This window comes from Sphaerodactylus townsendi, linkage group LG01, assembly GCF_021028975.2.
Source record: "Sphaerodactylus townsendi isolate TG3544 linkage group LG01, MPM_Stown_v2.3, whole genome shotgun sequence".
Classification (NCBI taxonomy): domain Eukaryota; kingdom Metazoa; phylum Chordata; class Lepidosauria; order Squamata; family Sphaerodactylidae; genus Sphaerodactylus; species Sphaerodactylus townsendi.
The window spans coordinates 143,166,303-143,178,954 of NC_059425.1; the positions used below are offsets into that span (position 1 = coordinate 143,166,303).

Genomic DNA, 12,652 nt, shown 5'->3' on the forward strand with positions numbered 1-12,652 from the left:
CCATGCCGAAGGGGGTGGATTTAAAAGGAGAATCTGGGGAAATTTGGGGGGTGCCTGCTGTCAGGGGTGCAATTGTTAAGCTAGCAGTGCCAAACTTTTAGGGTATCTTTAGGAGACTCTCCTAATGATACCACCCAGGTTTGGTGAAGTTTGGTTCAGGGTGTCCAAAGTTATGGACCCTCAAAGGTGTAGGCCCATCTCCTATTCGCTCCCATTGGAAACAATGGGGGATGGGGGCACCCCCTTTGGAAGTCCATAGCTTTGAACCCCCTGGACCAAACTTCACAACATCTGGGTGGTATCAGTAAGAGACTCCCTCCTGATGATTTCTATTTCGCTTTCAGGTTTGGTAAAGTTTGGTTCAGGGTGTCCAAAGTTATGGACCCTCAAAGGTGTAGCCCCCATCTCCTATTAGCTCCCATTGGAAACAATGGGGGATGGGGCACCCCCTTTGGGAGTCCATAGCTTTGGACCCCCTGGACCAAACTTCACAAAACCTGGGTGGTATCAGTAAGAGACTCCCTGATGATACTTCCCATGTTTGGTGAACTTTGGTTCTGGGTGTCCAAAGTTATGGACCTTCAAAAGTGTAGCCCCCATCTTCTATTAGCTCCCATTCGAAACAATTGAGGATGGGGGAATCCCCTTTGGCAGTCCATAACTTTGGACCCCCTAAACCAAACCTCACCAAACCTGGGTAGTATCATCAGGAGATCCCTCAAATAATCCCTGAAAGTTTGGTGCTGTTAGCCTAAACAATGCGCCCCCTGCAGGCAAAAAACCGAAAAACACAAAAATGTTTTAAAAACCCATAAACGGGCGGGCGAAGCTTCGAACATGAAGGGGGGGGGTTGAACCCAATAACCCCCCTTTACCTACGTCCTTACCCATCTCCCCTTTACACCAAATACTGCTATTTGTAGGCGCTCACCTAAAATCAAACCAGCAGCAGCACGGAACTTCCATTCCCAGTAATCCCATCTAGGTAAAGGAGGGGGGAAAAGAGCCCAGGTGAGTGCACTGGCTCTTCGAGACGCTGATTGGTCAGCTCTGCCAGGATAACAACCAATCGCAACGCCTTGAAGCCTTCGCGCATAGAATATTGTCTAGCGTTTCCTTAGCGACTGCCACGGACCTGCCTTTTCCCCTCCGTCAACCCATTTCCTCCATCAGGCTCCGCCTTCTCTTCGACAGTCGCGTCGTTTCGTGCAGTCTTTGTTGCCGGAAGTGAAGATGGTGGTCCTCGCGGCTGAGTCGGACCTGGTCACAGGCTGGTGCCTCTTCGGCGTCGCTTTGCTGGTAGGAGGGCGGAGAGCGGCGGCTTCTCGCCATTCTTCTGGCGTGGGCTTTCCAAATAGCCCCCTTAATTGCTGTCTCCGTTGCCTTTTGGGCAGTCATTGCGCTGCTGCTTCCTTGTTTGGGGGGGGGGGCGCCAACATAATGCACCCCCCGCCCCGTGTGCCTCCTTTTAAAAGCGTATATGTCTATGTGAGGCCACTTTTGCATATGTTTGCTTGGAAGTAAATCGTGCAATGTTCAATAGGGCTAATTTCCAAATAAGCGTTCGTAGGTTTGCATCCCTAATACCAGAATGTGGTTCACAGGGGAGCTTGGGTTGACATGCATTCCAGTAGAAAGTAATGTTGAATTCTGAGGAGGGCCGCGGGAAAGATTGGAGTAAAATTTCTTTCTCAAAAAGGACTGTTGGGGGCTGGTGGAAAGTCTTTCTCAAAAAGGACCATTTCTATATCAGAAAGGCCCATTGGAGGCCAGGGGAAAGAATGAGGACAAAATTTCTTTCTCACAAAGAACCCTAGTTGTCTTTTGTTTTTAAAGAAAAATAATGGGTGCTTTTTGTCACCTCATTAAAATTGAATGTGGTTTCATTGCCTTTCAGTATTCTTACAGTCCAGTTCTTTTCAAATGCTCCCCTATTCAGTGGGGTCTGGATGCAGTCACTCTGCACAGGACTCTGTTGCTCTCTTCAGACAGAGAGTAGGGGAGGAGGAAAGACTACTACGAGAGTGAACTGTGTGTTATGTGTTGAGCATTGTGAAGTATGACGTGATAGATTTTTGGACTATGCTACTGGAGATTGTTAGTAAGTTAGTATGGCACAAAGAGAGGTTTGCCAAAGGCTTGTAGTTGAACCTCCTTGTTTACTTCTTAAAGGGAGTGGTTTACTGCAGGAGGCTATCAATAATGTAATCCTTCTGCACACACCTAACATCCTGCAAATATGTTCCTGGATTCTGCCATGTTTTTTGTCATGGAAATATGCATTGTGAATCTGTAACAGCAAGGAGAAGTTTTTTCTTTCCCACTTATATTAATGTCACATGTACATTTGTAGTGCTACATGAATAAACTATATTTCTCACAGCTACCAAGTTTTTTTGGGGGGGTCGTAAACTTCATGCACAAGATCATAGCCTCGTACTCCATCTAGGATAAGTCATGGCTGGACAATAGCAATGAATGAGTGAAAGGTTCAGGAGAGGTTAGAGCAGTGGTTCTCAACCTTCCTAATGCCACGACCCTTTAATACAGTTCCTCATGTTGTGGTGACCCCCAACCCTAACATTTATCCATTTTACAGATGGAGAACACTGATGCAGAGAGTCTTAGGCGACCCCTGTGAAAGGGTCGTTCGACCCCCAAAGGGATCCCGACCCCCAGGTTGAGAACCATTGGGTTAGAGCCTCATGAATGAATATGTTCAGTCTTGTACATGCTCTGTATGTGCCTCCTGTGCTCCATTAATTAATCTGAGATAAAAACAGTCTCTTTGTGCAAGCATCAATTTAGAATTCTTGCTTTGCCATTCAGCTTATGTTAAAGCGATAGGGGGAAAAATCTGTCTTTTTGTCTCTGAAGCTCTCTGCCTGAGCTAGTGTACATGTGTTCTTCAGAGCTTGACATGTATTAATATGTTCGCACAATCAGAGTTTGTGTAGCCTGCTGTCCAGAGGCAACAATGAACAAACAGGTGCATTGAGAAGTCAGGTTGGAATCCTAGTTCTTCCTCTCTTAACCCTGTCTGCTGAGGCCCTGGACAGTATTCGGTTTGTAATGTATAGTAGTAGTACAGTGTGACTAATGGGAGTGCGATTGTGTGCCCAAGGTTGTAATCATGTGTGGGAATAAAGCCCATTGATGCCTGTGGAATTTCCCTCAAAAGATGCACACAGTAGGATTTGTGATTTCTAAATATATTTCTGTGGATATTGTTTATCTTTGCAATTACCATATATACTCGTGTATAAGTCGACCCGCATATAAGTTGTGGCATCTTTTATTATGTATTATGGTTTTTGCTGTTTTATGAGTTTTAAGCTATTTTATGGGATGGAGCCTATGTGTTTATATTTGTACGACCGCTCCTGTTGATGTTGTAGTGAATGTTGTTCACCGCCCGGAGCCCTTCGGGGATCGGGCGGTATACAAATTAAATAAATAAATAAATAAATAAATAAATAAATAAATAATAATAATAATAATAATAATAATAATAATAATAATAATAATAATAATAATAATTTTACCACAAAAACCGGGAAAACTTATTGACTTGCGTATAAGTCGAGGGTGGGAAAGGCAGCAGCTACTGGTAAATTTCAAAAATAAAAATAGATACCAATAAAATTACATTAATTGAGGCATCAGTAGATTAAATGTTTTTGAATAAAAGTTATGTTATGGACCCTCAAAATGTTATGTTATGGACCCTAAAGTTATGGACCCTCAAAATGTAGCCCCATCTGCTATTAGCTCCCATTGGAAACAATGGGGGATGGGAGCATCCACTTTGGGGATCCATAACTTTGGACCCCCTGAACCAAACATCACCAAACCTGGCTGGTATCAGCAAGAGATTATCCCGATGATACCACCCAGGTTTAGTGAAGTTTGGTTCAAGGGGTCCAAAGTTATGGATCCTCAAAATGTAGCCCCATCTACTATTAACTCCCATTGGAAACAATGGGGGATGGGGCACCCCCTTTGGGGGTCCATAACTTTGGACCCCCTGAACCAAACTTTATCAAACTTGGCTGGTATCCTCAGGAGCGTCACCTAGTGATACCCTGAAATTTTGGTGCCGTTAGCCTAAAAACTGCGCTCCCTGGCGGCTGACAAAGTAAAAACCCTAAAATATTTTTTAAAATACACCTGACTCATGTATAAGTCAAGGGGGGCTTTTCCAGCACAAAAAATGTGCTGAAAAACTCGACTTATACACGAGTATATACGGTAGTTTGAAAGTTGCATTCTTAGTCCTGCTGTGTCATTGGTGGAGTTGAAAAAGGTGCATGGTACAGACTTGACTAGGCACACCAGGAGCATTTCATGACTGAGTACATATTTCAACCTAACAAGATTGAGGTATCTTTGAATTTGGCTGCAATAATTCTTTCTCTATCGTTTTAGGTTATTCTCGCTTTCTGCTGGGTTTATGTTCGCAAATACCAGAGTAGACGGGAAAGTGAAGTAATTTCTACCATAACCTCTATTTTTGCCTTGGCAATTGCACTGATTACATCAGCACTCTTACCAGTGGACATTTTTCTAGTTTCTTATGTGAAAAATCAAAATGGGACGTTTAAGGTATGTATTGATTTCCCTCTCCCACACAGCTAATGTCATTGTATTCAAAAATTATCTGTTTCTCCTGGTTATATTTTGTTAGAGTTTCTGATCAGCTGTTTGTTGCCATCAGCACTTAGTAATTTCATTAAATAATGAAGAGGCTGCTGCTTAGAAATGTTAATGGCAATGCCATTGCAGTTACTTGTCTGCATGCAAAAAAGCTGCTGAACTGCAGAACACCGTCATACTCAGAAGAGACAAAGGCTTGACTTAATACAGTAGAGGGCTGCCAGTGACTTGAGAATATGTTGTGGAATTCAGAGTTTAAAAAAAAATTAATGTAATTGTGTATTGTGTCTCCTTGTGAAGAGTGTCAGAGCTGAATTGGTTTCTGGGGTACCTTTCACAAAACAAAAATTGTTTGCTTTTATCCTCCACTCTTGCCTTTCAAGCCTTGATTGAGTTTTTAAAAAAACACTGAATATGGTTAGGAGAAGCTAATAGGAATGCTATAATAATCGAAGTCCAATGAAAGGTAGCCACCCACAGATATGGTCTGGATGAAATTGACATTCCACATTCTTCTAACCGTGGTTAGATGGTCAGGAGTGTCTTTCAGACTCCTTCCTCCCACCCTCTTTCTCTTAACTGCCATTAATTATGGCATGCATTATGTCTTTACCAGCGTAACCACAGCTATTGTTTACCATATGTAGCTTTTAAGCCTAGTTGAGCACAGCTTCTAATATTTGGTTTAAAGGCTAATTATAATGCTGGTGTGAATATAACCCAGCAGCATATTTAATATTAGACTGGAAGAGAGAAAAACATTGTGTGAGACTGGAAGGGAATGTGAAAGAACATTATCCTTATTGAATGGTGGCTAAATTGCATTCCAAATCCAAAACCTTTATTAGGCATAAAACCGGAGTGTGTCGTGAGTTGGCTAAATTGCATTCAAATACATCCAATAGTATTTAACAAATAGATTATGAAATTGTGCTGCAAAGTGTGGTGTGGAATGGGATAAAGTCAAACCTGTCAGGTACAAGAGTTACACACAGGTAAGCATATATAGGTAGCAAATAAGATCAGTCACTCCCTCGCAATACTTCTTCATTATTCTAAAATACTTTAGTTTGGTGTATATTTATTAGGTTTTTATGAACTAAGGGAGCAGCAGCACTATTCTCTAAATAGACAGTAGTTTGTTTGCTCTTGATAACGTCCATTAGAAAGAAGTTGTAAAGTAAAACTGTTAGTTTGACTTGTGGAAAAGGCAGAAATTATTAAAGGCCATTCTGGGGGGAATTCAGTGGAGTCTAGAAAAGGGTGGTGAGCAAGCATTTTCCCCCTTAGTGGACTTTATTGATGCTTTACCTGCCCCTTCCCCCTCCCCTGCCAGTTCGCTTCCTAGCTAGAGCAGCTGTCAGTGTTGTCTTCTGGGAAAGCATCGCTCCCCACTTCTCGTATTGTTTCTCTGCCTCATCCTCTGTGACCAGATCCTGTTGCAGCCACAGTCTTTTCAGTGGTGTGGCTGGACGTCCCAGCTGATCAGCTGGCTGGCAGTGAGTGTGGGCCCAGACAAAGAGCCCAAGGCAGTGGGGGGAGCAGACTTTGGGGGTTGGGAGAGGCCAAGCGGGGGAAGCTTGTGCCAGGTCCAGTGGGGAAGGCAATATTTTGGATGAGGGGAGGGTTGGTGGGGGAATGGGGGGGGGGCTGGGCCTGGTGGGGAAGGTGGCCTGCCTCCATTGCTCCTGCATTGGGAGAGAACTGGTTGAACTGTGAGGGATGTACTGCCTGCCATGGAAGTGAGTCCTGCACACTGATTGGTGCGAAGTGAGATGTGACATTCCATGACTTTGGGAATTAGGATATGTGTGATAACTCAAACTGGAGTTGCTTTTCCGTATCCTAACTGTGGAATGACTTTAATTTGTAGCTCTTCTCTGTATCTAACAAAACTTTAGGTAAGGAAACTTTGACAGACTGACACACCTTTCAGATTCTAGTCAGGACCAGATGAATATGACCCTGTGCAAATATGTTTATTCAACTTCGCTCTGTTTCCAAGGTTCACTGTGCCTGTTTCAAGAGCTCAGTTGTTTTAGCGAGAACTAGAAGAATGGCAAGAACCAAAATAACTGGGGGAGGTTGGTGTGAAGGACCTGGAAGTCACTGATTACTGGAGATTTAGCCCAGCTTCAGATTTCTCAATTTAAGAGACTGTCTGCATAATTTGAGGCTACAGTTTCTCCTACTCCCATGTGCTGCTTAGCCAACTGCAAGGGCAAAAGCATCTTAATCATATTGAGATGGCCTCTGAATCTGGTAGTATATTCCAAGCAACAGGCTTCTTTAGTGACTTGTTCTATGTGGAATACACATGAACTTATAGAATGACACAAGTGGAAAGCAAATCCTAATGGCTCTAGTAAGTGGGTAAAACTTTTGAGGATAGGCTAACTCAAACCTATTAGCTAAGTGACAACAGCCCTAGCTAGTACTTGGATGGGAGACCACCAAGGACTATCTGGGTCACTGTGATGGCAGGTAATGACAAACCATCTCTGAACATCTCTTGCGTTGAAAGCCCTACTGGGTCACCATAAGTCAGCTGCAACTTGGTGGCAAAAAAACCTACTCCAAATTCCAATTACAAAACTATGGCAGTGTTTAAAATGCTGCATCAGGTAGATCTTTATAGTTTTTTAAAATTTTTTGTGTCTCATCAAATTGTCTCTCATATTTTTTCACTGAGTTATTCCTTCTGAATTCAGAAGGAAGCTAGTGTATTTTATTGAGGATATAGTTTTAGTTGAGGATCTTGCTTTCAATCCTCCTGGTTACATTTGCAATAAGTAAAAGATTATTCTGTTGCTTTTTGTTTGTTAAAGAAGCTTGCTTTCCTTTTTTTTTCCAGTAAGAAAGTAACTGGGTTTTTTAAAATGTCTTTTACTTGTGCTTAGAGAGCATTGAAGCTATACAGTAGAAAATATTGCTCCCCTGCCCTTAGTTTGAGATTTTTGTCCTAACTCCTAAGGATAAAACTTGCAATTTTCTTGCTGATAGGTGTAGTTGACTCCCTCTGGGTAAGTCATGCAAACCTTTGAAACCTGTAAATATTCTATATTTTTGTTATTCCAGGGTTTTTTTTAAGGGCTTTGTCACAACGAGAATGTTACCCCACAACACCATGTGAAATAGAAACTTTTCTCAGCATCTTATGAATGTTGGTTCTGGTTGTTTCTGATCCAGGCAGTCTATCCTGGGCCATAAACATCAATATGTTGTGAAGCAGTTGGATGTGGATATTAGTTGGATGTGATTATTTTGAATTGTAAATTCTCATTCCTGCCCATATTTTAATAGGCAACTGATTTTTGAATAACTGAATAACTGTTGAACAACTGAATAACAAAGCAGTTGTCATCAGTTTATTATTCATGACATTATTCTTGCGCCATTAGTTGAATGTGGCAAAAACCTGTGCTGTTTTGATGCTGACATAGTTCTCAGAAGTTGCAAGATGACATGAAGGTTGTCTTGATCAGATAGATGGGCGATTGAGAGGGTAAATTCATCAATTCCGAAACTGTTTGCTTTATATCAATCATACCCTCTCAGTTTTGAATTCATTCATAAAAATGCTGTTCATTGCAGTCCTTGAACAACTCATGTTAAAACTCTGTGCTTCGGTTGTAAACAGATCACTGTTAGTTGGAATTTCTCTTTTTTTTGTGATTACACGGCAATGACTGCCTTGGAGACGGTTATGCTGAGTACATGTTAATATAACTTTGTTCGACCAGCCTGCTTAAGCTGTACTGGTTACATAAATGTGAGAGAGTGATGTAATTGCTGGGTCAGCAGCCACAGACTTAAACACGTGCACAATGAGTTATCTGAGAACTGCGAAAAAAGAGATTAGCACCTAAGCAATTTATTTATTTTATTTTACTTTACAGTTGAAAATTGTCAGATCACAAGGTGGATAACCAAGCCAGAAAAATAACATTGACTGTAACTACAATGCAATAATAACATTAAAAAAATCTGAAAGAAGTCAGTTTAAAATTCTTTGATAGTTCATGAAACCCAGTAAAGCATTCAACAATATTCTAAAGACATATCCTGTGTCTGACAAATTGGGATGGAGGTGCTTTCAAGTGTCCTGGTCTCAGACTGTTTGGGTTTTTAAAGGTCAAGTTTGTATTACTCTCTGGAAATGAATAAGCAGGTCAGTAGCAACATAGCATTTGGCCATTGGGGTGTATCCCAGTTGGTTCTCTTGCTGTTGCATTTTGGCCCAGTTGAAGTTCTCTGAGAAGTCTTCAAAGGCATCCCCAGAATAAGTCCTTTCTAATAATCTAATCTGGGACTGGCGTGTGAGACTCTGGCCAGATATACATGTCCACAGTTGGCTGGCACACAGTTGCCATACCAGCATAAGTTGGTGAAACATATTCTTTGCAACCTCAGCAGCCCTCCTCTCAAGAAGCAGATTAGGATGTGGGGGCACTTACTAGACTGTGAACTTGCTCCTTCATGGGAGCTAGAATTTTATAAAAAGCAGGTTGTAACCCTAACTTCGGTTCAAAGTTATGTCCAATCATCAGCATCAGCCCTTTGGTTTTGATTGGATTAAATTTCAATTTGTTTTTCCGCATCTGTGCCCTTATCACCTCTGGATGCCAGTTATTCTGCCTTCCTATCTAGTAAGTCAAAGAAGATCCCATAGTTTAAGGTGTTCAGAAAAGAACAACTTTGTTTTAAAAAAGGATTCATAATTCTGTCACTTCTCTGGTGTTATGGGTAACTTTTCTATACATCTGTTTCGTTTATTGTCTGGTGAAGAGGCCATTTGTAGAATTAGCTAGAGGGTAAACTTGATTTCAGCCTTTTGTAAGGGAGGCCATCTGAATGTCATAGTCTTCCCTGTATCAATCATGATCTGATTCAAGGTTATAGTAGTAACATTGCCCTTATTGAGATAAGCAGCATATATGAGGTTTCTAGCAGGTTCCATCTAGGCAGTGACAAGATGCAGACCTGCTAAGCTTAAGAAAGGTTGCTTGATTACGTGACCATCAACCCTACTCTGGGTTCGTGCAATCAAAATCTGGTAATACAGTTGCCTCATTCTTCCACCAGTGTCTTTAACATCACTACTTTACCTCTGTGTGTCATGTTCCATTCAAAATGTAGGATGATATTTGGTTATTCACTGAAGGTACTTGGTTCTTCAGGCATTATTCTCAAGTTTTACAACCTGTGCCAAGGCAAATGTTGAGTTAAGAAAGAAAGGCTACACCAATGTATCCAAATGGTCAAATTAAGAAGAAAGGCTACACCAATGTATCCAAATGGTCAAATTATAATTCTTAAAATGGCTGTTCCCTACACAGTGATCACTTTCTATAATGTTACAGCCTGCTCCTGTTTTGTTTAAGCCTAGTAAGGAATGGACAAGTGAGCAACCAGTGTATCTTCCAATGTTCAAGTCTCCATTTGCTAGTCAGATGGCTTTTAAACTTTTTCTTGCTTCCAACTTGCAGCTTTGCTAATATCTTGTTAACCATTAGTTCTGGAACCCATGGGGCTACCCGGAGGTAGATCTCTGTATGAGACACAGTACCCATGCAGTATCTCTCCTCATGTGTTAGTGGTGGTTCTGCATGCAGCTATACTAAATTGCAGTTAATCTGATCATGCAAATTGACAGGCTAGATGTAAACTAGAAGTCTCTTGTATTACTATTTTTGTTTACAGAATACATAGATTACTATTTTTTTCTCTTTCTCTTGTTAACATCTTCAGGACTGGGCCGATGCAAATGTAACAAGACAAATTGAAGATACGGTATTATATGCATATTACAGTAAGTATTATGAAACTGTTGTGTTCGTGTATTTTTGTGACCTATTTTCCAAGGCCTTACAATGAATTGCATTTAGACTATGGTTTTGGTCAAAGAAGTGCACCTTTCTTGCCTTCCAACTCCTGCTGCAGCTCAAGATGCTCTTCAAAGTGCTCTTCCTGTCTCGCAGTAATTGTGTTTGGGGGGAAGGGATGTTGGGGTTGCAGCAGAAGAGGGAAGGTGAAAAAGTCACACTGCACAAATGGAAATCCTTTCATCAGCAGATGTAACCCATTAAGTGTTTATAAATCGTGTAGGTAAGGAACAGTGATACTGTTAGGGTTTCTAAGTAATCATACTTGGTTTGCAAGTCCAATATCTGCAATGGTTCATCAATCTCAGACTGGTTTGTGAGATACCGGTATGTAAAGATTGAATGGTTTGTACTGGGTAATAAATGATTAGTGTTTGCAGCTGTCTTGTTCCTATTGAATAGAAGCTAAGAACGTGAACTGATTTTATTGGTTATACTGCATTGCAAGATTTTCAGTCTTGCATATAATTTTTCTGGTATGGCTGCTAGAGTGGATTTTTTTAAAAAAATCTTGCTTTCTGTAGTTTTTGTGGTTGGCTTTTTGCGGTTCTTAGAAAACTGCATGAGAAATGGTTAATGGATCACTTTCAGTTTTGCTCACAAAAATGGCTAGTGACTTGTGACCAGGTATTTGAGACATTATGGGTAGTGAAATATTTATCTGTTCAGTACGTTCTCAAATCTTCATGTCTGTTATACCCTTCTCCACCAAAAGGTTTAAGTATGGTCATGTGTGGTGCGGCGGAAGTGACAGGAGCGTCTTTCCACTGTTGGATAATAGAGATTCTCTATTAGCATTAAAAATTGTTTTTAAGTGCAGCCACCATCAAAAGCATCATTCTGTGCTCTGCTGAACAGTTTTCTCTGATAAGAGAGCATTTATATTGCCCTGGACTATTGGCAAAACTTGCCTTGTCTGTAGCAGCACCCACCATTTTCTGCCAGGTTCAGCAGCCTCCGTGCAGCCTTTGCAATTTTAAGACTATTCCCAGGAGCTTCCTCTGCATTCAGCTCATTCGATGGCCATGTCACTCTAAAATGTTGATGAATAAAGTGTGTTTATCCTATCAATCTTTCACTTTTTCTCTTCCCCCCCCCCCCCCCCCCCAGGGACATTGGGAGACCAGGTCTACTCATTACTTTCAATTACAGGTAGACCAGTCCTCCAGTGGACCAGCCTGCCCATGAGTAAAAATAATGGGTAGATCTGGCCACCATAGAGGACAGGTCTACCCAGTGCTTCTTACTGAAAGATAAATAATTGAATGAGCTACATGCAGAGGAAACTCCTAAGAACAGTCTTACAATGGTCACAGCAGCACAGAGGCTCCTGAACCTGGCAGAAAATGGCGGGTGCTACTACGGAACAAAGCAAGTTTCACCAGTAGTCGTTCTGGCCAATCTAAACGCTCTCTTATCAGAGTAAAATGTTCAGTCGTGCTCGGAATGATGGTTTTGATGAAGGCTATGCTTAAAAACGATTATTTAACATTCATAATCATCTGAAAGTAGAGTGAGGAAGCAGAACTGGGCAGGCACTAACAGCATCACTAAGCATTTCATTGCAAAGAAGGTCCAGGAAAATGTGGCGGATTAATTCATAATTGAGCTTCGATCTTTTGGTGTAAAAAGGTATAATATCATTCACATTTTTCTCTGTTGTACTGTTTTGTTTATCCTGTGGCCATCAGAACTTTAGGGGAACTGTAATCACTGGAAGATATAACAACCTGCCTTAAAAAGTTGGATTGGTAATCAGTAAGGGCTTGTGCTGTCAGTATTGCCTGCTACCAAAGCCTCTGGTATTTCAGCTAGAGATTTGATTCCTGTGTTGCTTAAACTGGAAATGAAAGGATTTAATTTAGTGCATCATAAAGGACAAACATGTGTTCTGCAATGGAATTCCATCTTAGTGCATTACATTGTCTTTTGGCATTAATTGGGGGTTGTGCAGAATGTATTAGGTTGAAACTTCAAACTCCTTCCTCCCCCTTTCTGGTGGAAACAAGCAAAACACATCAGTAGCAGTTTAAGTTTCTAGGTCTTCCTTTTTTTGTTCCACACCCGATTAATCACAATAGCATATGCATGCATTTGCAATATAGTAATGT

General features: G+C 41.3%; 1 protein-coding gene across 1 annotated transcript in view; it reads left to right on the forward strand.

Moving 5' to 3' along the window:
• The first annotated feature begins 1,159 nt into the window (after positions 1–1,159).
• The window catches only part of LMBRD1 (LMBR1 domain containing 1), a 69,601-nt gene continuing 58,108 nt past the window's right edge, over positions 1,160–12,652 (forward strand). Inside the window, exons 1-3 of the mRNA XM_048496336.1 lie at positions 1,160–1,299; positions 4,429–4,605; positions 10,408–10,468. Of these exons, the coding sequence (XP_048352293.1) occupies positions 1,234–1,299; positions 4,429–4,605; positions 10,408–10,468 (304 nt within the window). The 5' untranslated portion in view covers positions 1,160–1,233. The remainder of the gene's footprint in view (positions 1,300–4,428; positions 4,606–10,407; positions 10,469–12,652) is intronic.